The sequence below is a fragment of the Poeciliopsis prolifica genome, unplaced genomic scaffold, assembly GCF_027474105.1.
Source record: "Poeciliopsis prolifica strain line A6 unplaced genomic scaffold, Auburn_PproV2 SCAFFOLD001, whole genome shotgun sequence".
Classification (NCBI taxonomy): Eukaryota; Metazoa; Chordata; class Actinopteri; order Cyprinodontiformes; family Poeciliidae; genus Poeciliopsis; species Poeciliopsis prolifica.
The window spans coordinates 6442806-6468318 of NW_026562376.1; the positions used below are offsets into that span (position 1 = coordinate 6442806).

General features: G+C 39.0%; 1 protein-coding gene across 1 annotated transcript; it reads left to right on the top strand.

Moving 5' to 3' along the window:
• Positions 1 to 2463: 2463 nt before the first annotated feature.
• LOC129363369 (mucin-2-like) lies at positions 2464 to 22808 on the top strand. Its single transcript, XM_055035448.1, has 47 exons — positions 2464 to 2555; positions 2698 to 2953; positions 3050 to 3164; positions 3440 to 3530; positions 3652 to 3779; positions 3879 to 4095; positions 4403 to 4528; positions 4620 to 4734; positions 4817 to 4967; positions 5081 to 5194; positions 5268 to 5337; positions 5432 to 5569; positions 5855 to 6019; positions 6159 to 6253; positions 6789 to 6915; positions 7026 to 7281; positions 7374 to 7426; positions 7517 to 7620; positions 7799 to 7950; positions 8079 to 8217; positions 8287 to 8397; positions 8524 to 8703; positions 8821 to 9060; positions 9152 to 9308; positions 10954 to 11082; positions 11165 to 12989; positions 13052 to 13300; positions 13343 to 17795; positions 17828 to 17927; positions 18007 to 18179; positions 18344 to 18518; positions 18723 to 18970; positions 19116 to 19299; positions 19378 to 19588; positions 19684 to 19859; positions 20021 to 20090; positions 20235 to 20335; positions 20421 to 20452; positions 20542 to 20719; positions 20812 to 20916; positions 21387 to 21427; positions 21522 to 21644; positions 21735 to 21833; positions 21914 to 22042; positions 22135 to 22174; positions 22260 to 22383; positions 22468 to 22808. Exons 1-47 carry the CDS (start codon positions 2480 to 2482, stop codon positions 22676 to 22678), a joined length of 12552 nt encoding a protein of 4183 aa, XP_054891423.1. The 5' UTR covers positions 2464 to 2479; the 3' UTR covers positions 22679 to 22808.
• Positions 22809 to 25513: the final 2705 nt, after the last annotated feature.

Sequence of the window (25513 nt, forward strand, 5' to 3'; positions counted from 1 at the left end):
TGGCATTAGGTAGGTATTACCTGAGTTGTTTTAGGGATTATTGAGATGAAACTCTTTGGTTATGCTTGGATAACACAACCTTACATTCAATGTTTTAGTTAACTCCATTAAAATGTGTAAAATTTTTACCTACTTTATGCAATTATTGAAGATAAGAAGCCAAACTGTACTTCAGTCAATGTTTTTGCTGGAGTACCTGAATTAAGTTGATTTAGACATTAGACATCAACTGAGTGTAGCATCATATGCTTTCACAAGTTCACAGTTTAGCTTTTGTTCTTTTATATATCATTGCTCATCTTGAAAGATACTAATATGATAAAATATTTTCTACCAGCTGAAATTAAACAACTGCAGCAGATGTCCACTGTATTGAGTTTTCCGGTCATCTCAGGCCGTGCTGCATTTTGACGCATGTTGTTTTATGGGAAACGATGACAAGTCCTGGAGGTTAAACAGTATTGTCAACAATCATTACACAAATGTTGAAGTACTGCCTGTAATCCACGCTGTCTTGAGATAATTCAGAGTGGACAGCATCCTCCTTCAATCAACAGCAGAGTAATAACTACAGAGCTTTCTCATTTCACAGCTGTCCCGCTGTGGGAGTGGTTCAAAGCCCTGTTTGCACTTGGAGGAGCTTAAACCTGAGGATATTTGAGAACATACCAGCTAGCTTTGTATTTGTTTTTAAACATATAGCCTTCCAATGTGAAAATAACAAGTTTAAATTGAAAAGTAGGACTATTTTAAAGAGAACTTCTGAGTTACTCCTATTATAGCTCACTCTATGACCATGGCCCCAATATTCTGCTGTTTTGATTTATTTTGATGATGCTTTACAAATGAAAATGTGTAGATATGAAAAGTTTATGCTTCCGCTTCCATTTTTTTCAGTCATTTTGTGATCTTACTTTTGACAGGAATTTAAATAAATATTGTTTATAATATATTTTGTGTTTTGTTTATTGTTTTTTTTCTGTTGTTTGTATTATTTTCTTTTGGGGATTTTTTTTTAGCATTGCATGTTTTTCACTTGAAAGAATGGAAAGGTTAGAAATGACTAAAATAAATTACATTTATACATTCCAATGCAACACACAGAAACATGCAGAAAGATGAAAGAAAACTTTGGAAAGCTTCTTTCCAAAGAAAGATCATGAGGAGGTGAACAAGGAAATACAAGGTTAGTAAAGTGCAGTGATTACATTGGAATAAGATCAATGCCAGACCTCATTCATGTAAACGTGACTGCAGAAAAGGAATTATGACAAACAAGGATGCAGCTCTGTCATTTCAGAAGTGCATCCTGGGCCTTTCATAGTTCAACGCTATTAAGATAATGAAATGGGTACTATAACGAGAAGAGAGCAAATATTAACTTTTGGTGACGTACTTCTGTGTCATTCAACCATTCATTCTTTCATTGAAAGCACTCAGACAGATTTTTGTGACTTTTGTCAAAAAGAAAATAAAACACGATTTTGGGGGTTCAACAAAAAAGAAGAGTGTGAGACTGAACAGAATTGGTTCAGGATCAGGTTTTGTATCAGAATTTTTCATTCCATCCCTTTTCACTTCCTGTCTATCCAAGTAAACAAACTATTTTATAACCATGGGCCTAAAACGTTAACATATGCTGTTTTGAATTGCATAAAGCTTTCAAAAATGTAGGAAATAATCATAAACAATTATTATCTTCTGAGAACTTTGAATTATGTTCTCCATAATTTTAGCTGTCTAATGAAATACTGTATAATGGGTGTTACTCAGTTCCCTCCTTCACTGTTTCATTGAATCTTATTTCTAAACAGGCATGGAGTCTGATAAATCTCTTTGAAAGTATGCCCATTTGAGTATATACATACTTTCTATAACCTATGCATTGTCACATTATCATGAAGAAATGTGGCTACATAATTGAACATATAACAACATCTATGATCATGAGGTCATTTATAGGTATCTTTTTTCATCAGGGGTCATGATCTATCCTTTTTTACAAGTCAACAGGTTAAATTTTTGTTCTGGCCTCAAAGTTTTTCATACTAAAAGTTAATTAATTAACCTTAGTGTTAATAACCTTTGAATGTACCCAATTTGGTATTTTTTCTAAGTTGTTTCTGTTGTTATTTCCCTTTGATATTATTAACCTTTTAATGAGAGATACATTTAGAAAAGAAACAGAAACCGTCAAAGAGATTTATCAGACTCCATCTCCGTTTCAAAAAGATTCCTACATAAAGGGCAATTATATTTGTTCAATAAAGAGATGAGGAGGATATAAGAATAATTTATATTGGACTCTTGAAAGGCGTCAGACAAGCATGCAAATGTTTGCCATGACTTGGCAGTAAAACTTCATGTCCCATTTGGACAGAGGGTGTGAGCAAAGAAATTTAGCTGACTTTATATAAATGGCAGCCAGGTACGATTGACCATTTCTAGTGCTGGTGACAGCGAGCCCACAGCGGCAACCATGAGGTGGAGATCTGTGTTGTGGAGCTTCCTTGCTTTATCTGTCATCACTTTCTCTGAGGTCCAAACCACACTGGGTAAGATTCCAACTTTACACTCAAAGGAATAATTTTCTTCATTTTGAAGAAAATCACAGTGCAGATTTTCATGGATGTCTTGTTGATTTCTACTTTCAACTGAGTGTAGAATTTTAAGATTTAATTAGAAATCCTCTTTCAGCCTACAATCATGTCAGCAGCATCTGCAGCACATGGGGCAGAGATCACTTCAAGACCTTCGACGGCGATGTGTACCAGTTTCCCGGCATGTGTGAATACAACCTGATCTCCAACTGCCACGACTCCTATCAGCTCTTCTCAGTGCACATAAAGAGAGCAGAAAAGGATGGAAACCCGACCATCAGCTACTTGGCAGTCACCGTCAATGAGCTTTTGTTTCACATCAGCAAAAGCTGGGTCACTGTCAACTATGAGAAGTGAGTAAAATGAAGAGCTAAAGGTGAAAAAGCCACAGATGTGGCTCACAGTAAAAAACAAAAACAAATGTTTATTAAATGCTTTTCTTTCACCAGAGTCCCTCTACCTTATTACAAGGGAGGAGTGCAAGTGGAAAATAATGCTGCTTACATCAAGTTTCAAAGCAAAGTTGGGTTCACTGTCATGTGGAATGGAGAAGATGCTGTGATGGTAAAAACCTACCTTTCAAACAAATGAAGATTCATAACCAAATGTACTACTTTCCAATGATAGTTGCTGTTTCCTTTGAAAGGCAACTTATTCAGTTGTTCAGAATATTTTACATTCTATTGGACATTTGTAGCACATTGATGATCTATTGTTTTTTTCTTTGCAATGGTATTTCTGGTGTTAATAAAGTGCAGTGGTTTAGTTTTTTAGTTTTAGTTTTAAAAATGAAAGCAACAAGATTTAGTTTTAGAACTCTTTTTTTGAACATGTTTTAGGTGGAACTTGATACCGACTTTGCAAACCGAACCTGTGGACTTTGTGGAGACTTCAATGGTGTCCCAGTATACAATGAGTTCATTCATTTTGGTATGTAGAGGGTAATTTAGTCTGAGTTGAATCTTTTAAATTCTGTATTATGACAGTCTGATCTGATCTGATCTTATCTGATCTGATCTGATCTGATCTGATCTGATCTGATCGCTTGCAGGTCGTAGAATCAACCCCATTGAGTTTGGCAACCAACAAAAAGCCCACCACCCAAACGATGACTGTGAGGACCCTTATGAGCAGGAATTGCTGGAGGCTGTGACTGTCTCAGATTCCTGCAAGAAATTTGTGAGTTTATTATTCAATTAATATGTGCACCTTTACAACACTTTAATGAGTACCCACAAGCTAACTTCACTCCTGTTTTTCTTTTTTTTTTCTCTACAGGTAACTTTCTGTGAAAACATGTTCTTGTCAGAGTCCTGGAGCTCATGCACTAAACTGATTGACCCTGAAGTTTACATCCAGGCCTGTGTAAAGGACATGTGTGGCTGCAGAAACAATACCAATGACTTCTGTGTCTGCAGCACGCTGTCTGAGTTTTCTCGACAGTGTTCCCATGCAGGAGGACAGCCTCCCAACTGGAGGACAACTCACTTCTGTGGTAAGAGTTTTATTTATTTTTTTTGTAGCTTTTGGATATGGTGTGATGAGAATCTGTATGAATCACAATGTTGTAGAGAAGATACAGTTTCGGTTATCAAATTCAGAACATCTAATGTTCAACCCAGCATGTATGTATAACTGTTACAACTGCATATACTGAATTTTTGGCATTATGTTGCCATTAATTCATTTATATTACCTTATGTCATAAAAATAAGAATAGCTTTAAATGCCCTTGTTCTGTCAAAACACATAAATGAAAACCCTTCTTAGCCTATCTTAATTCTCACAACTTATTGTCACAGCCAAAGAATGCCCTTACAACATGGTGTATGAAGAAAGCGGTTCCCCTTGCATGGATACTTGCACACATCAGGACACAAGTTCACTCTGTGAGGACCACAAAATGGACGGCTGCTTCTGTCCTTCTGGTTAGTTCATATAACATTTTAGATTAATTGATCGGTCCAAATTTAAAAAAAATAAAAAAATTCCACTGAAATAAAAAATTCCTTTCCTCAGGAACTGTGTTTGATGATATTTCTAAGAGAGGCTGTATTCCTCAGTCTGAATGTCAGTGCAAGCATGACAAAATCTACAACCCTGGAGAAATTTACCGACAAGATCAAGAGGAATGGTATGTCAGATGCTTCGTCATGTGTACAGAATGTGTAAATTAAAGTCTTTTATGTCAACTCTGAATATATATTTTATTTCAGCACATGCTTTGAGGGACTGTGGGATTGCATCACTCTTGAAACACCGGCTACATGTGCAGTTGAACAAGGTTCATATTTCACTACTTTTGATGGGAAAATGTACACTTTCCATGGGGATTGTTACTACACTCTGGCAAAGGTGGAAAGCAAGGTAAATGAGCAATTCAATAACATGCTTAGTGCAGAGAGATAAGATATTTCTTTGTTCTTTTTTTTTTTTTTGTTTCTTTTTTTATTTAATTGTGATTTCAATGTACATTTTAGGATGGAGCGAGCCCAAACTTCACCCTCCTGGCCCAGCTGGTGCCTTGTGCTCACCAACAGTTTGACACATGCCTGAAGTCCCTTAAAATCCTGCTGAACAATGACAAAAATAATGTGAGTAAAATAACATAACCATTTAATAAAATGAAACTGTAAAAACTTATCTAACTCAGTTTTGTTTCTTTAGGTGCTTTCATTCACCTCTGATGGTGTAGTTCAACAAAACACGCAGATTGTCACTTTGCCGTACCATTCAGGTAGGTCAGACCATCAAAAAGTCTGAATTAAACAGTTTTCTTCCAGGTTCCATTTAAATATAAATCTGAGGTTATATTAATTTGTTTATTTTAGGAGACATCAACATTTTCCACGCCTCATCCTTTCACATCTTGCTGCAGACCAGATTTGGGTTGCAGATTCAGATCCAACATGTCCCTCTCATGCAAGTCTACATCAGCCTGGAACAAAGCTACAGATCAAAGACACGTGGTGAGTTTTGCATTTGTCTCAATAACAAAAGTTTCTATGCTGGTTGTAAAACATTGTTTACAACTTCCATCACGAGTGAGTATCTAAAATAACAGCTCGGAGCTGACTACCAAAAGATTACAACTGTCCATTTGCTAAAAAGAAATTAGACACTGATATTGTTGATTGTGTCAACATTATCTTCTCCCCCCTGAGAAACACAAAATTTACTGTGTTCATTTATTATGGCCCAACATCTTTTCTTCAGTTTTCTTTTCAAAATGTTAAAATAATTGATCTCTTCAGGTTTATGTGGGAACTTCAACATGATCTTGAGTGACGAAATGAAAACTCCTCAGGGGATCGTGGAGGGAACTGCAGCGACCTTCAGTAACTCTTGGAAGGCTAACCTCATGTGCTCAGACATTGAGGAAAGACTTGATGATCCGTGTTCCCTCAGTTTGGAAAACGGTAACTAACAATTGTGGATTTATTTTTTTTTTTTTTGAAAGTTATGGTCTGCTCTTAGTTGCTAATTCTTATGTTTTCAGTAACAGTTCAGCTGCAGAGATTGAAATGAAAACTATTGGTCTGTTCCTCTCCCTCTTAGAGATGTATGCCAAACACTGGTGCGCCTTACTTATGAGTCCAGACAGTGCTTTTGCCCAGTGCCGATCAGTGGTGGATCCTGAGGTGTTTCACAAGGTATGAAAAAAATATTTTAAAACTTCTGTCATGTTCAGCAGCTGCTCTTGATCTTCTGCACCCCCAAAACAAGCTAAGATAGTTTTATTGAAAAGATAAACATTAAAACTGATATTTTTTAAAGGCTTTTTCATGTCTACTTGTGTTTTTAGGATGATCTGCACATTTTAGAAATATCCAGGTCAGATTTGACCTGCCTGGGGATTTTAGATTTTGATTTAAAAAAGAATCAAACACAGTCCTGATTCCTCACTAACCCTTCACTGAAGTGCTCTATCAGAAGGAGCACATAGTGACTTCAACCAGCCACCATGTACACTCATTTTCTTAAGAGACTTGTCCTGTTTTAGTTTTTGATTGAGAATGCACATTAAATGATTGATTTGACATAAAAATAATTGATAGAAAACTTGATTGAGGTGCCCCAAAGGCTGTGCAACCCTGGACAAAGAGTCATAATGCTGATTTTCAGTAATCACCACTTGTCATATTTGGTGGAACAATAATTTTTCTGAGTGTTTTCTGTCTCCTGCAGCGATGCATCTACTCCACCTGTAGTTGTGAGAAGAGCGAGGCGTGTTTGTGTGCCGTCTTCTCTTCTTATGCTCGAGCTTGTGCAGAAAAGGGAGTTTTCCTGACGAACTGGAGAGAGAATGTTTGTGGTAAGAGAATCATTTTTTATGTTGAGAATGATGATTATTAAAGTGTCATCACCCTCATTTGTAAGACATGAAAATTCTAATCAATCATTTTCTTGTAATCCACAAAACAGATACATACACAAAGAGCTGCCCGGCATCTCAGAGCTTCTCTTACACACATCAGAGATGCCAGCTGACATGCAGGTCTTTGAACGCAGAGCAGCAGAGCTGCACCTCAGACTTCCTGCCTGTGGACGGGTGCGCCTGTGCTGAGGGTCTCTACTTGAATGAAAATGGCCTTTGTGTTCCAGTGGAAAAATGTTCCTGCTTCTATAACGGCAATTACATTCAGCCAGGGACATCCATCAACATCAGAGAAGAGCACTGGTGATTAAATGAAAACTAAATTTGTAGTATCTGTCAGTTGTTATCATAATATCCTTCATGTACCTTACAGGATTTTTAATGTCTTCTTCTAGTGTGTGCAATGATGGAATACTTCACTGTCATTCTTGGAGAAGCCGCATGTCATGTTAGTTTGTTTCACCTTTCCTCTCCCTTTCATAGCTCCCTCATTCGGTTGATTGACTATAAAGTAAAATCATTATTTTTTTTGTTATAGTGTGTCCTTATCCAAAAGTCTACTTCAACTGTTCCTCTGCAACCACAGGAGTACTTGGACTACAGTGTGCTAAAACTTGTTCGAATCTGGAAAGTGATGAATGTGTGAGTAGATGTTATTAAAGCCACTGAGCCTCAGTGAATTTATGAGTTATTTATGAGTTATATGTGGATTGTCTATTTTGATTGTAAATTCTAAGTGTTTTTATAGTATGAAAACAAATTTAACAAAAATAGTAAATGTTTTTTGTTTCAAATTCTTACAATCTTTCTCCCCTCCTAGGTTTTCACAGAGTGTGAGTCTGGCTGTCGGTGTCCGGATGGCCTCCTTGAAGACGGCAAAGGGGACTGTGTGAAGGAGGCTGACTGTCCATGCAAGCATGATGGACGTATTTTTGCTCCTGGAGCAGTGATTCCTAACCTGTGCAATACCTGGTAAGCTCGTATTTGAAAAAACAATTATAGCTTGTATAATTTATACCTTGTTTCAATGTCAAGTTGATACAATATGCAGTTCATTTAAAAACTATTCAACAATTTGTCCCAATTTCTTTGAAATCTAGCAATTGTAAAAGTGGAAAATGGAAGTGCACAGAGAAAAAATGCCCAGCATCTTGCATTATATATGGAAGTGGACACTACAACACATTTGATCAAAGGACTTATGGATTTCAGGGTGAATGTGGTTATGTCGCTGTCAAGGTAAATAAAATTTATGACTGTTGGAGATTGTTACTCTCACACACACACTGAATGCTTTTTCTTTTTAAGAATAAATGTGGCAACAAAACAGCTGAGAACAACTTTGGAGTCATTACGGAAAATGTACCCTGTGGCTCTTCAGGAACCACCTGCTCCAAAACTGTCAGAATTCAACTTGGAGTAAGTCCAGACAAAATATTTCTGAGCCTAAAGTAGTTGAATATTACACTACAGAGGTATTTTCAAGAAAGACTTTATGTGATGATAACAATAGCTGCTGAAACAAAAATCTCTTTTGTGTTCCAGCGAACAGAAATCAAACTAATGAAGGGTAAATACATAGAGGAAGATCTGGGACATGGTCCCCTGATTCAGTACAGAATAAGGAGGGTTGGATCGTACCTGGTGGTAGAATCAAAAATTGGTCTGGCGGTGATATGGGATCGAAAAACAGCTGTTCGCATCCTTCTGGAGCCCGAGCACAGCGTGAGTTACAGTCATTGTTTATTAAGAATGACAGGAATCTCTTACAAATGGATATCAAATTTTTTTTAAAAATGTATTTTGTGACAAATGACTTGCCTGCTGTGACTGTTTGCACAGGGTTTAGTGTGTGGCTTGTGTGGAAATTTTGATGGAAATGCAATGAACGACTTCACCACCCAGGGTCAGCTGATAGTGAGCAACCCTCTAGAGTTTGCAAACAGCTGGAAAGTTCAGAGCACTTGCCCAGACAAGGAAGAGATTGTGGATTCTTGTGTAGCTGCACCGATGAGACATCAATGGTCAAAAATGATGTGCAGCATCATAACAGGGAATACATTCAAAGACTGTCACCATAAGGTCTGAATAATTTACTTCTGTTTTTTTGCAATAAAATATTAAACATGCTCCATTTTCTTAAATTGGTTTGTTTTATTTTGTAAACAAACAGGTTGATCCCCACCCCTTCTATGATAACTGTGTGAAAGACTCGTGTGCCTGCGACACTGGAGGAGATTGTGAGTGTTTCTGCTCAGCTGTCGCAGCCTACGCTCAGGCTTGCAATGAGGCTGGAGTTTGTGTTGCATGGAGAACCCCAGACATCTGCCGTGAGTAAACTATAACACTCTGATTGAAATGATTCTTATGTCTTTGTGGTACCATGTTCATCTCTGTAGAGACTTTGTAGAAATGCCTTCAAATTGCTTGTCATCATCATAAACAAACCGTTCCTTTCTTAGCAGGGTACTTTTGAAAAGCTAGCTTCTTGGATTCTCAACCTTATTTTTGAAAATGTAATAATTTCAGCTTTAATGTCCTTATGCTCTTACTCAAAACTTGATCTCTAAAAAATTCATTTTCATTAATTTTGAAGTCCTTGAATTTTAACAAATGAGTGTTATACTTACGTGTAATGTAAATTGTTTTCCCTTACAAAGTGTACTCAAAAGTGGAAATTTGGAGTTTGTTTAAAACCTTTAGATTTAAATTATTCCGTTTTTTCAAGACGTAAATCATTAATTTCATATACAGTGAAAGGTGTGCATATCTTTCACTGTATACAAACAGTGAAAGGTATGCACCAGTAAATGTAACAAACCTTTGTATACCTTTACTGGAGCAAATTTTGCTCCAGTAAATTTGATCCTGTAAATGTAACTACATTTGTAACTACATTTGTAACTACATTTACAAGGTGTAAATGTAACTAGTAAATGTGCAATTTACTAAATTGTAAATTACTAAATTTACTAAATTGTAAATTGTAGATTTATTTTGTACTTGTGCCTAAGTACCTAATTTTGACCATTATGGGTATTGATTTCAATTATTTCAACATTGTAGGATAAAATAATGATGAAACAATAAATAACATTGAACACAGCTTTATACAATTTTTTGTGAAAGAACAAACAAAATTAAATTTTAGCTTCAGGAAATACACTAAGGTCTGTTGTCAATCCTAAAGGATTTTCTACTTGGCACAGTCCACACAGCGATGGAAAATTTCAGCATCACTAGCTTTCCGGTTCTGTGCTTCAAAATGGAAGGTCCAGTTGGACTCTGGTAATACTTTGTTGAACTTTCTCTGTCAGGTTGCAGAGACACATTACTCTACTTGTAGCTATCAATAGTCTAGAAGACCACAGTTCTTTTAACAAAAATATAGCATTTGAATCATGCCAAAAGCATAATGATGACTATAAAAAATTTACATTTTCTTCACAAATGTTAATGAAATATGAATTGGTTTGTAAGTATGTATTTGAGGTTAGGTGGACCCTATGTGAGACTTTTACCCAATGTGCTGTCCCATCGGGATCACGCTATGCTTTTACAATCCCCATTTCTTCTCTTTTGTCCAACTGTGATATCTGCCTCACTCTTGGTACTACGTTCTACTGCTTCTGCTTCTGAGACACATGCTGAATGATTCATCTCAGTCTGTCAGGAATATAGAATCAACACTTAACACCTAACTAAAATATAATAATTCCACCAGACAATATGAAAAACAAAAATTCAAGTTTCTATAAAAGTTGTAAACACTTTTCTTAAAATATTTCAGTTCAAAATTGGTCTCGTAAAAAATCTTATTCAAATCAGTCATGACAAAATATTCTTCAATGATTTGTGAATTTTATCTTCCACAATAAAATTATATAGTCTTTATCCGTGTAATTTTAAGAAATTTATCACATTTTGATTAACATTTCTGAATGTTACTGACTTCTGCTGTGCTTTCGTTTTTAGCTGTTTTTTGTGATTACTACAACAGCCCAGATGATTGTACATGGCACTATAGCCCTTGCCACACACCTTGTTACAAGAGCTGTTTGAACCCTCAAGGAATTTGTAACAACCCGATACCTAATCTGGAGGGTAAAAATACCATTCAAGATCATTTTTTATTTTAGCATTGTATCTTTGGAGTGTACAACATATTTGATGTGGTTTTTTACAGGTTGTTATCCAGTATGCCCAGAAGATAAGCCAATTTTTGATGAAAAGAATCAGACTTGTGTGGAAGAGTGTGCCTATTGCTTGTACAATGGGACAATATATGAAGATAATGAAGTCATATACAATCTCACTGACAAAATGGGAATGTGCTACTATGCTATCTGCATTAATACAACTGTGATACGCACAAGTGAACCCTGTGCAACAAGCCCACCACCAATTTCCCCAACTGAACCTACAACTTTAGAGCCACCGCAAACAACAAAGGTTACTAGTCCCCCGACACCAACCTCTTCAGCAACTCCAGCGCCACCTACAACCACAACTCAGGAACAATCTACAAGCACAGGAGCTACTTCCTCACCTACACCACAACCTACAACAACCTCTGAACCCTCAACAATCACAATAATTACCCATACACCTACAAAAACTTCTACAACAACAGAGCAACCCACAACAACATTAATTATTAATACATCCACAACAACCGCTATGACAACACCGGAAACATTCACAAGCTCAAAAGTTACTCCTCTATCGACCACAACAAGTGTAACTTCTGTCACAACTCCATGCATTCCAACTTGTGAGTGGTCTGGCTGGTATAATGTGCATGATCCAATGACAGACAAAAATGACTGGGAAACCTATGAAAACGTGACAAACAGTAATCAAATTATATGTGAAAACCCAATGGAAATTGATTGTAGGTCAGCAGTTTTACCAGACATGGACTTTGAGGAGTTTTTGAAAGAAAATAATCAGGTTGTAAGTTGTAATAAAGACTATGGCTTAATCTGTAAAAAAGAAGACCAGCCAATGCGCCCTGGAAAGTGTTTTGATTACAAATTCAGATTATGCTGTCCAGTATGTGAAATAAAAACGACACCACTCACAACAAAGATACCTACAAAAACTCCAGAACAATCGACAAAGACAACAGCTACTGCTTCACCCACAACACATTCTAGCACAACTACACGTGCACCTCCAACGACGCCAACCCCAAAGCCAACTACAACCACAGAAACTACAACTGCAAGTCCCACTACGACAACTCCAGAGACGACTACACTTCCGCCTCCGTCTACCACAACTACAGAACGTCCTACAACCACAACTTCAACTCCACCTACACCAACTCCAGAGCCAACTACAACCACAGAAACGACAACTGCACGTCCCACTACGACAACTCCAGAGACAACCACAACAAAAACAACTACACTTCGGCCTCCGTCTACCACAACTACAGAACGTCCTACAACCACAACTTCAACTCCACCTACACCAACTCCAGAGCCAACTACAACCACAGAAACTACAACTGCACGTCCCACTACGACAACTCCAGAGACGACTACACTTCGGCCTCCGTCTACCACAACTACAGAACGTCCTACAACCACAACTTCAACTCCACCTACACCAACTCCAGAGCCAACTACAACCACAGAAACGACAACTGCACGTCCCACTACGACAACTCCAGAGACAACTACAACAAAAACAACTACACTTCGGCCTCCGTCTACCACAACTACAGAACGTCCTACAACCACAACTTCAACTCCACTTACACCAACTCCAGAGCCAACTACAACACAGAAACTACAACTGCACGTCCCACTACGACAACTCCAGAGACAACTACAACAAAAACAACTACACTTCAGCCTCCTTCTACCACTACAGAGCGTCCTACAACCACAACTTCAACTCCACCTACACCAACTCCAGAGCCAACTACAACCACAGAAACGACAACTGCACGTCCCACTACAACAACTCCAGAGACAACTACAACAAAACAACTACACTTCGCCTCCTTCTACCACAACTACAGAACGTCCTACAACCACAACTCCACCTACACCAACTCCAGAGCCAACTACAACCACAGAAACTACAACTGCACGTCCCACTACGACAACTCCAGAGACGACTACACTGCGGCCTCCGTCTACCACAACTACAGAACGTCCTACAACCACAACTTCAACTCCACCTACACCAACTCCAGAGCCAACTACAACCACAGAAACTACAACTGCACGTACCACTACGACAACTCCAGAGACAACTACAACAAAAACAACTACACTTCAGCCTCCTTCTACCACAACTACAGAGCGTCCTACAACCACAACTTCAACTCCACCTACACCAACTAAAGAACCAACTACAACCACAGAAACTACAACTGCACGTCCCACTACGACAACTCCAGAGACGACTACATTTCGGCCTCCGTCTACCACAACTACAGAACGTCCTACAACCACAACTTCAACTCCACCTACACCAACTCCAGAGCCAACTACAACCACAGAAATGACAACTGCACGTCCCACTACGGCAACTCCAGAAACAACTACAACAAAAACAACTACACTTCGGCCTCCGTCTACCACAACTACAGAACGTCCTACAACCACAACTTCAACTCCACCTACACCAACTCCAGAGCCAACTACAACCACAGAAACTACAACTGCACGTCCCACTATGACAACTCCAGAGACAACTACAACAAAAACAACTACACTTCAGCCTCCTTCTACCACAACTACAGAGCGTCCTACAACCACAACTTCAACTCCACCTACACCAACTCCAGAGCCAACTACAACCACAGAAACGACAACTGCACGTCCCACTACAACAACTCCAGAGACAACTACAACAAAAACAACTACACTTCGGCCTCCGTCTACCACAACTACAGAACGTCCTACAACCACAACTCCACCTACACCAACTCCAGAGCCAACTACAACCACAGAAACTACAACTGCACGTCCCACTACGACAACTCCAGAGACAACTACAACAAAAACAACTACACTTCAGCCTCCTTCTACCACAACTACAGAGCGTCCTACAACCACAACTTCAACTCCACCTACACCAACTCCAGAGCCAACTACAACCACAGAAACGACAACTGCACTTCCCACTACAACAACTCCAGAGACAACTACAACAAAAAAACTACACTTCGGCCTCCGTCTACCACAACTACAGAACGTCCTACAACCACAACTCCACCTACACCAACTCCAGAGCCAACTACAACCACAGAAACTACAACTGCACGTCCCACTACGACAACTCCAGAGACGACTACACTTCGGCCTCCGTCCACCACAACTACAGAACGTCCTACAACCACAACTTCAACTCCACCTACACCAACACCAGAGCCAACTACAACCACAGAAACGACAACTGCACGTCCCACTATGACAACTCCGGAGACAACTACAACAAAAACAACTACACTTAAGCCTCCTTCTACCACAACTACAGAGCGTCCTACAACCACATCTTTAACACCACCTACGCCAACACCAGAGCCAACTACAACCACAGAAACTACAACTGCACGTCCCACTACGACAACTCCAGAGACAACCACAACAAAAACAACTACACTTCGGCCTCCATCAACCACAACTACAGAACGTCCTACAACCACAACTTCAACTCCACCTACACCAACTAAAGAACCAACTACAACCACAGAAACTACAACTGCACGTCCCACTACGATAATTCCAGACACAACCACAACAAAAACAACTACACTTCAGCCTCCGTCTACCACAACTACAGAGCATCCTACAACCACAACTTCAACTCCACCTACACCAACTCCAGAGCCAACTACAACCACAGAAACTACAACTGCACGTCCCACTACGACAACTCCAGAGACAACTACAACAAAAACAACTACACTTCAGCCTCCGACTACCACAACTACAGAACGTCCTACAACCACAACTTCAACTCCACCTACACCAACTAAAGAGCCAACTACAACCACAGAAACTACAACTGCACGTCCCACTACGACAATTCCAGAGACAACCACAACAAAAACAACTACACTTCGGCCTCCGTCTACCACAACTACAGAACGTCCTACAACCACAACTTCAACTCCACCTACACCAACTCCAGAGCCAACTACAACCACAGAAACGACAACTGCACGTCCCACTACGACAACTCCAGAGACAACTATAACAAAAGCAACTACACTTCGGCCTCCGTCAACCACAACTACAGAACATCCTACAACCACAACTTCAACTCCACCTACACCAACTAAAGAGCCAACTACAACCACAGAAACTACAACTGCACGTCCCACTATGACAACTCCAGAGACAACTACAACACAAACAACTACACTTCAGCCTCCGTCTACCACAACTACAGGACGTCCTACATCCACAACCTCAACTCCACGTACACCAACTCCAGAGCCAACTACAACCACAGAAACTACAACTGCACATCCCACTACAACAACTCCAGAGACAACTACAACAAAAACAACTACACTTCGGCCTCCGTCTACCACAACTACAGAACGTCCTACAAACTCAACTCTTCCTACACCAACTCCAGAGCCAACTACAACCACAGAAACTACAACTGCACGTCCCACTACGACAACTCCAGAGACGACTACACTTCGGCCTCCGTCCACCACAACTACAGAACGTCCTACAACCACAACTTCAACTCCACCTACACCAACACCAGAGCCAACTACAACCACAGAAACGACAACTGCACGTCCCACTATGACAACTCCGGAGACAACTACAACAAAAACAACTACACTTAAGCCTCCTTCTACCACAACTACAGAGCGTCCTACAACCACAACTTTAACACCACCTATGCCAACACCAGAGCCAACTACAACCACAGAAACTACAACTGCACGTCCCACTAAGACAACTCCAGAGACAACCACAACAAAAACAACTACACTTCAGCCTCCTTCTGCCACAACTACAGAACGTCCTACAACCACAACTTCAACTCCACCTACACCAACTAAAGAACCAACTACAACCACAGAAACTACAACTGCACGTCCCACTACGACAATTCCAGACACAACCACAACAAAAACAACTACACTTCAGCCTCCGTCTACCACAACTACAGAGCATCCTACAACCACAACTTCAACTCCACCTACACCAACTCCAGAGCCAACTACAACCACAGAAACTACAACTGCACGTCCCACTACGACAACTCCAGAGACAACACTACAACAAAAACAACTACACTTCAGCCTCCGTCTACCACAACTACAGAACATCCTACAACCACAACTTCAACTCCACTTACACCAACTCCAGAGCCAACTACAACCACAGAAACGACAACTGCACGTCCCACTACGACAACTCCAGAGACAACTACAACAAAAACAACTACACTTCGGCCTCCGTCTACCACAACTACAGAACATCCTACAACCAACTTCAACTCCACCTACACCAACTCCAGAGCCAACTGCAACCACAGAAACGACAACTGCACGTCCAACTACGACAACTCCAGAGACAACTACAACAAAAACAACTACACTTCAGCCTCCGACTACCACAACTACAGAACGTCCTACAACCACAACTCCACCTACACCAACTAAAGAGCCAACTACAACCACAGAAACTACAACTGCACGTCCCACTACGACAATTCCAGAGACAACCACAACAAAAACAACTACACTTAGGCCTCCGTCTACCACAACTACAGAACGTCCTACAACCACAACTTCAACTCCACCTACAACAACTCCAGAGCCAACTACAACCACAGAAACGACAACTGCACGTCCCACTACGACAACTCCAGAGACAACTATAACAAAAACAACTACACTTCGGCCTCCGTCTACCACAACTACAGAACATCCTACAACCACAACTTCAACTCCACCTACACCAACTCCAGAGCCAACTGCAGCCACAGAAACGACAACTGCACGTCCAACTACGACAACTCCAGAGACAACTACAACAAAATCAACCACTTCAGCCTCCGACTACCACAACTACAGAACGTCCTACAACCACAACTCCACCTACACCAACTCCAGAGCCAACTACAACCACAGAAAACTACAACTGCACGTCCCACTACGACAACTCCAGAGACAACCACAACAAAAGCAACTACACTTCGGCCTCCGTCTACCACAACTACAGAACGTCCTACAACCACAACTTCAACTCCACCTACACCAACTCCAGAGCCAACTACAACCACAGAAACTACAACTGCACTTCCCACTACGACAACTCCAGAGACTTCTACAACAAAAAAAAGTACACATTGGCCTCCGTTTCCTACAACTACAGAACTTCCTACAACCACAACTTCAACTCCACCTACACCAACTCCAGAGCCAACTACAACCACAGAAACTACAACTGCACGTCCCACTACGACAACTCCAGAGACAACTACAACAAAAACAACTACACTTCAGCCTCCGTCTACCACAACTACAGAACGTCCTACAACCACAACTCCACCTACACCAACTCCAGAGCCAACTACAACCACAGAAACTACAACTGCACTTCCCACTACGACAACTCCAGAGACTTCTACAACAAAAAAAAGTACACATTGGCCTCCGTTTCCTACAACTACAGAACTTCCTACAACCACAACTTCAACTCCACCTACGCCAACTAAAGAGCCAACTACAACCACAACAATTACACCAACACCTCCCCTTACAATCATTACATCCCCACTGTCAAACACTACCACAGAATCAATTGTTACTGGCCCCCCATTGACATTTCCTGCTACACCACAAGTTGTGGAAACAACCCAAACATCTGAAACACCACCGTCAACACAAACTTCATCAACTTCCACGACAGAGTGCTTCTGTGTTTTCAATGGCACAGTTTATCTGCCAGGTAATGAATAATTTTAGCTTTTTCTTTTGTTTATTTTTTATATTATAACCTTAACTTTTTTTTTTTACCACCGTTTCAGGGGATCACATATTTTTAATGCACCCCATTGGATCAGGCATTTGTCTCACAATGATTTGCTCTGATGTTTGTGAGATTCATAACAAAACTGAATTGTGTGTGCATACCTCAACCTCGGCACCGGCACCCTCTCCCACACCCTACATTCCTACGTGTCCTGAATGGGATGTTGTTGTAAGACCTTTTACATCTTATTCGTGTTCAAATTAGTATTTGGTTTCATATTTTTCTGATTTATAATTTTATTTTAGCTATTTGCACTGACCTTTTTATTCATGTTTTTCTGAATACCCAAATACATATAACTAGTTGTTTTTAACACTTTTTCTTGTTTACAGCAAAATGAGACTTTCTTCTTGTGCGATTGCATTATGGCCAGATGCATTGAGAACAACACAATTGAAATAGTTCCATATGAGTGTCCACCCCTCCAGAACATAACTTGTACCAATGGAAAGAAACCAGTTCTTGTGTATGACGAGCACCACTGCTGCCAACATTATGTTTGTGACTGTAAGTTATTCTGCATGCAATGTTGGATTTAAGTTTTTCTTTTATTCCAATATATTCACATTAATTGTAATAAAAAACACTACAGAGATGGTCCTTCACCATCTACAATAATTCTTTCATTAAATGAGTTACAAATACATTTAAGTTCCCTTTGGGAGCAATAAAGTGTTTTGGAATTTGATCTTGAATACTTTTGCTTTCTAGGTGTATGCGAAGGCTGGGGAGATCCTCATTACATCACATTTGATGGGTTATACTACAGTTATCAAGGAAATTGTACTTACATTTTGATGGAGGAGATCACAGCAAAACATCATTTGAAGATCTATGTTGACAATGTGTTTTGTGATCCCACTGAAGACGTTTCTTGTCCAAGATCATTAACGATAGCATATGGATTTCAAGTTGTCACACTCATCAATCATAACCTTGTCGGAGCTCCACAATTAGAGGTAACGCTTGTAGAAGACAACACTCAGTTGTCTTCCACTTGCTTGACATGATATCTTTGACAAATGTCAACAGAATAATGCCAATATATAATTTTTGCCTGAATACATTATAGTTTATTTGTCTTTCCTTATTGTATCTTTTCAGGTATTAAAAAATGGTGAAAAATTGAAACTACCCTATTCACAACAAGGTATTAAGATTATGAGTTCTGGTATTAACCTGGTTTATGAGATCCCTCTCCTAAATGTAGTTGTTACATTTGGAATGACTGGCTTTAGTGTCAACCTTCCATATCAGTACTTTGGGAGCAACACGCAGGGTCATTGTGGTAAGAAATCTCTCTCAAATCTGTACTTTGGTCAATCTTTAGGCTTGACATCAACTAACTGTTAAAAATCTTTGTTAGGGACATGCACCAACAATCAGGCCGATGACTGCAGATTGCCGACAGGCGAACTGTTGGAAAATTGTGCAGTGATGGCAGACTACTGGCCAGCAAATGACATTTATCAGCCTAACTGCCCAACACCACCTGTCGTACCCACTCAAGTTCCTGAACCGCCGCTAGAACCAACTCCATGCAAGCCAGATTCCATTTGTGATCTGCTGAAGAGCAGGTAGGCTTGCCATGATGCATTGATTATTTTATGGCCCTTCAGGAAATTATCTCCTAAATGAGACTAAATGATTTAATTTTGCTTTTATTTTTCAGTGTTTTTGCAGAATGTCATCCGTTGGTTTCCCCAGACAATTTCTACAAAGGTTGTGTTTTTGATAGTTGCCATGTTTCAAATCCTGCAGTAGAGTGCACAAGTTTGCAAACTTATGCTGCTGCCTGTGCTCAGGCTGGAATTTGCATCCACTGGAGAAACCACACCAAAATATGTGGTAAGACTGCCTTTCTCATGTCATTTCTACTGAGAATCCAGATTGAACTGGGAGAGTATTTTATAATGCATTTCTTAGCACCCAACATACAGGACAACAAAACATATTGTACACTGTGTAGCGTTTTGTTTAAAATTTGGGGCTTGTTTTGTTTCCAACAGCTAGTGACTGTCCATCAGACAAAGTTTATAAACCTTGTGGCCCTGCAGAACAGCCCACTTGTCAGGACGGGTACGTTGTCACACAGATTTACATTTGCATTGATTGTGACATTTGCATGTTTCCACACACTTCCTGATAACAAAAGGTAGCATTAAAGTGTGTTTAGCCAGTAAAATAATATTCTTATCTGAACATTGTAATTTCCTTTTGCAGTGCCAAAGAACCAACCATAAAGTTTGTTACTGAGGGTTGCTTCTGTCCTGATGGAATGAAACTCTTCAACAAAGAGTCAGGAATATGTGTTGAAAAGTGTGGTAAGTAGCAGTTATCTCCCTGAATTCTGCAACTGAATTGAGTCAAATACAAATAAATACTGGATTGCTCTGTATTTGTCAACAGGTTGTCTCGATCCTGAAGGCATTCCTCGAGAGGTGAGACAAAATTGCTACTTATGCTTACTGTCTGTAAAATCTTAAATGCTTCCGCCTCCTTACCAAACAATTTTGGTTCACTCTTTCAGTTTAATGAGAGGTTTGAGTACAAATGCCAGGACTGCATTTGTGACGAGGCTACCAAAACTGTGATTTGCAAACCAAAGACTTGCCCAGCACCACCCATTGCTAACTGCACTGATCCAGGATTTGTTGTTGTGAACCAAACCAATCCTGCAGATCCCTGTTGCTATGCCTACATTTGTCGTAAGACGCCTATCATCAATCCACATTTTTGTTTAATTTGTTGAACTATTATTTGTCACAGAATGCTGACACTTTTTTTTCATCTTACATAGAATGCAACATCAACAAATGCCCAGTAAGCAGCATGAACTGTCCGGTTGGATACAAACCAGTCATCGGTGTTCCAGAGGGAAAATGCTGTCCAGAACATACATGTGGTGAGTTCAGTTTGAACTTTTAGTCAATCAAACCATAAAAAAGACAACAAATAGACTACAAGAATTTGGGATTAAATTAAATAAAGCAAACAGATTCACACCAAATATGGAATTTAAGAAAACATAGATGGCTATGGATCTGTACAGTTGTCAAGATTTAACATCTTATTGTGTTTCTGTTGCAAAATAAAGTTAAAATATGTTGTATAATGTTGACATTTGATATCAAGAATGAAATCAAACTCTTAAGAAAAATAGAAATTGTACAAGAAGTTAAATCTGAAGAATAAACTTGAAACTGTTTTGTTAAAGTAATATCGAGAACAAGGCAGAAATATTTTAAAACTAAATTGAAAAGCTGAAACTACTGAAGAATTAGGATTTTTGATAGTGTTGAGTGCTGACTAAAAGAGTTTCTCATAATTTCAACTTCTCACAATTTACCTTTATTTTTGCCAATCTCTTTGTAGAGCCTAAGCGAGTTTGTGTCCACAAGGATGTTGAATACCAGGTAAATAAGAAACAGACCCATCATTTAAATGTCTCTTATAATCCAGCTTTAATAAATATCTGATGTATTAAACCACAATAATTCTCTTGGTCAGCCTGGTTCCTCGGTTCCTGCGAATGCATGCCAGGATTGTACCTGCAGCAACGAGGTCGACCCAAAATCTGGTCTGTTTAAAATAGTGTGTGTGTTTCAACAATGTAAAGAAACCTGTGAGCTGGTAAGAAAAATAAATAAATAATTCACATGCAGTCTGCACAGTGCAATGTGTTTACTTCAAGGCTGAGCTTAACTTTCCCTTTGGTTTTAGGGATATGAATATGTGGAAACTGACTCTTATGACTGCTGTGGAACGTGTGTACAGAAACAATGTGTTCTGAATTTAAATGGTACCAAGCAGCTCTTGAATGTGAGTTGGATCATCTCTTTTGGCTCCTTATTAGCACAAAGCAGTACATTGTTTTAATGTCTGTGTCTGCTGATCTGCAGGAAGGACAAACCTGGTCACCGCCTGAAAACATGTGTGAGTACTACACCTGTCTGAGGAGTGGGGACAAACTAACTGCCCTAAGTTCACACATCGTTTGCCCGGTTTTCCAGCAGAGTAACTGCCAGCCTGTAAGTATTATTACCAACTCTAAAATCTGGAATGATTGTTTTCGCAGCATGTAGAAGTTGAAGTGTTTGTTAATGAACATCTTAATCCTCAGGACACAATTCAAACAGCTGCAAATGGCTGCTGTAAAACCTGTGAGTATGATATTTTAATTTCAATTGTACAAACACCACAAAATTAAAGCCAACTGACCAGGAGTCGTTTTTATTTTTGAAAAAGGTGTGGAGATAGACAAAGCCTGCAAACTGGTGAGCATGAAAACTCGAATTTCGCGCCACGGCTGTCAGTCTGAACACGAGGTGGAAATACCGTACTGTGAAGGATCTTGCAACACGTTCACAAAGTAAGAATGATACAGCTTTCTTTTATTTGCTTAAACAATGTAGAAAGCAGATATAGAGCTAGATTTCTTATTGTCTCATTTCAGGTACTCTGAAGCGGCAGCTGCTATGGAACATTCTTGCTCCTGCTGCAAGGAAACGCGCTCCAGCAATCGCACCGTCGATTTGCTGTGCTTGAATGGAGACAAGCTCCCACACACCTACATTTATGTGGAGGAGTGCGGCTGCGGCCAGACGGAGTGCACCACAACTGCAGGGCTGTCTGCTCGCAGAAAACGAAGATCCACGCTGCTGTGACACAGTCGTCTTTCAGAACTATACTGAATGTTAGAAGTGTTTTGTCTTGTACCACTCTAGCAATATTAGAAGGTAATTTACCACTGATGTGGATTATTTATCAACTAATCAAATAAAAATATGCAACTGAGTTCATGTCTTTATCTTTGTAGTCTAAATTCACTTGGCATCAAATAAAATCATGGTAGAAATTATATGAAGATTTGAAATAAGCACATTGGCGTATTTATAGTGAAGAATTTAAGACATGCAAGTTCAAAAAACATATGAGCTGCATGACTTCTGGATAAGGTGTGCAGTTGTCTGACCTAAAGTGATGCCTCGTGCTGCCATCTAGTGGCAGCGCGAGGCTGCTACTTACTCTTTTCACTTTAGCCAGAGTGTATTTCTAAAATTCTTTGTAGGAACTAGTTTTGTATGATAATGAATATTTTTGGGAAAAATAGAATAAGATTTTTTATTTATTTGCTATTGTAAAATAAAACAAGCATACACAGACATTTATGTGGTGCAATCAGCAGATTAAAATGTATTCATGGCAGCGTTTACATTGTCTAGCTGAAAACTTAAAGAAAACCTTTGCCATAATTCTCTAAGCCATGTGAAATTACAGAGAATCCCATCTGTCAAAACTATTTTACCAACTAGTTTGACATTTTGAGTTTGTATAACGTCGTTCAGTAATTATTATTAGTGACGATTTCACTTGATTATGCAGATAAACAGAGGTAGCTGTGCAGTTGGTAACACAGTTTGCCTTACAGAAAGAAGGTCCTGGGTTCAAATCCTTCCCTGGGATTTTTCTGCGTGGAGTTTGCATGTGTGGATTCCCAATTTAATCTGCTGGTATCTTCCCATAAGATCTGAAAATATGACAACACCTGCAAGCAGGCTCAGATAAAATATGGACAAAGACATTTAAAAAAAAACTTTAACTAGGATAGCTAGAAAGTATTTTTTGCACTTCACTCAGTTTTAGTCATTTGTTTATATAAGTACTTTAGGCAGTGGTGGCTGTGAACAAGATATTTTGCCAGATATTGGGTGAATTGGTATATAAAATATGTTTTCAGTTGTTTTAACTGAAAACAAAATGACAGAATAGCCAAAAATAGAGATTGTATTTTATGATTGTAACGATTTGTCTCCCGTGCGACACAGCAGAGTCAAACATGACCATACAACGTGTAGCGATATTTCAAGATGCAGATGGTAAGAAGCTGCATGCAGTGTGGAATAAAGTATCTCTGGCTCTGCAGAAATGAGATAATTTACTAACTTTTCTTTGATATTTGAACCTCAGGATTTTGACACTATTAGATATTTGTGAAAATTAAATTAGTCAGATGACAGAGCTGATTTGACAAGAATTTTAACACTCATAAAATGCCACCTGAATTTTTATTGTCAAAATAACAACAAAAACAAACTATGTAAACGAAGAATAGGCTGAACTTTCATTATAAATTGTTATGCAGTGTCTTTGTATGTTTTTTACTCTGAAAAAAAGCAAACCAAAAGCCACTAAATCATGTCTGCGCTGACAGGATGCCATGGGAGCATTAAAGCATTACGTGATAGAAACAGCATCTTTACCCTTTGTTCACGTACAGCATTTCCAGACTATACCACTGTGTGTTTGCTTTAAGATCACGTGGTAGCTGGTAAGGCTGCTATCTGATAAATTAAACTAACACGTGCACAAACACTCGTTTTCCTGTTCAAGTTTTCTAAGAAGCTCTAAGTAAAAAAACATAAAAAATAGTCAGCAAACAAAGAATGTCAATAATTCCACAAAATTGTTACTCAAACTTGAAAATACTGTCCAGCAGATGCACAATTTACTACATATCCTGTTGCAGAAATGACTTTTTAAATAAGTCAGCAAATAATGTGACAAATTCATCCCTTTTATAACACCATCTTTTTCTGAGCTGGCAGTAAAAGATTATTGTTGTGTTCACAATTAAGCCTGAGTATTTATCATCTGTGTATCTAAACTCTTTTTAGTCCCCCTGACAAATACCAGCAGATTATTGTTAAGCAATAATCAAACAGAAGGATTACAAACCGGAACCTACCAGCTCAAGCTTCTACTCCGTCTGGTTTGTTTTTAGATTTAGTATCAGCTTTCACTTCCTTGTAAGAAACAAAGATTGTGTAACACCAGACCATTATGTGAGCTCTTATAGCATTTTTTTCCGTCTTTGAGGTAAATTGGAGTTTATCTAAAGACATGCATCTTTTGTTTTGATATAAAATAACTCATTTGAGACTCATATTTTTGGATCCATGTATCCAAAAATGGGGTTTTAATCGACTGATGGTATTATTCATGGCCTCCTCACTCAGCTACTGTTTGATATCAAAATACAAAGCATTTTTAAGCTGTGCATTATAGATAGAGTTGAGGTGAAAGAAACTATTTGTACAGATGTAAATGTTACTACGTTATCTTACTGTAAGTTTCACTGAATGTCTAGAAGATAATATTCTATATACAAACGCACACACAAAACTGATTATTACAGCATTGCACTGAATCCTAGAAAGTTTCAATATTTTAGCTATTTATCACAAAATACCTGCCACAAAATAACTTTAGCGCACAAGCTGGATTTGTAAACAGAGCTATTAATTAATTTAAGCAGTGTGGCACGCATTTTATTACATCATGGAGTTACCTCATCCCCATAACTTCAGATTGTAAAAGCTTGAAATTTTATCCTTGGCAGCAAAAGTAAAACTACAAGTTTCTTACAAGTTCCAGAGCACCTCCAAAGGTAAATTTATCTTTGGATCACTCCCAGGTGGATGACAGAGAAGAATGGTTCT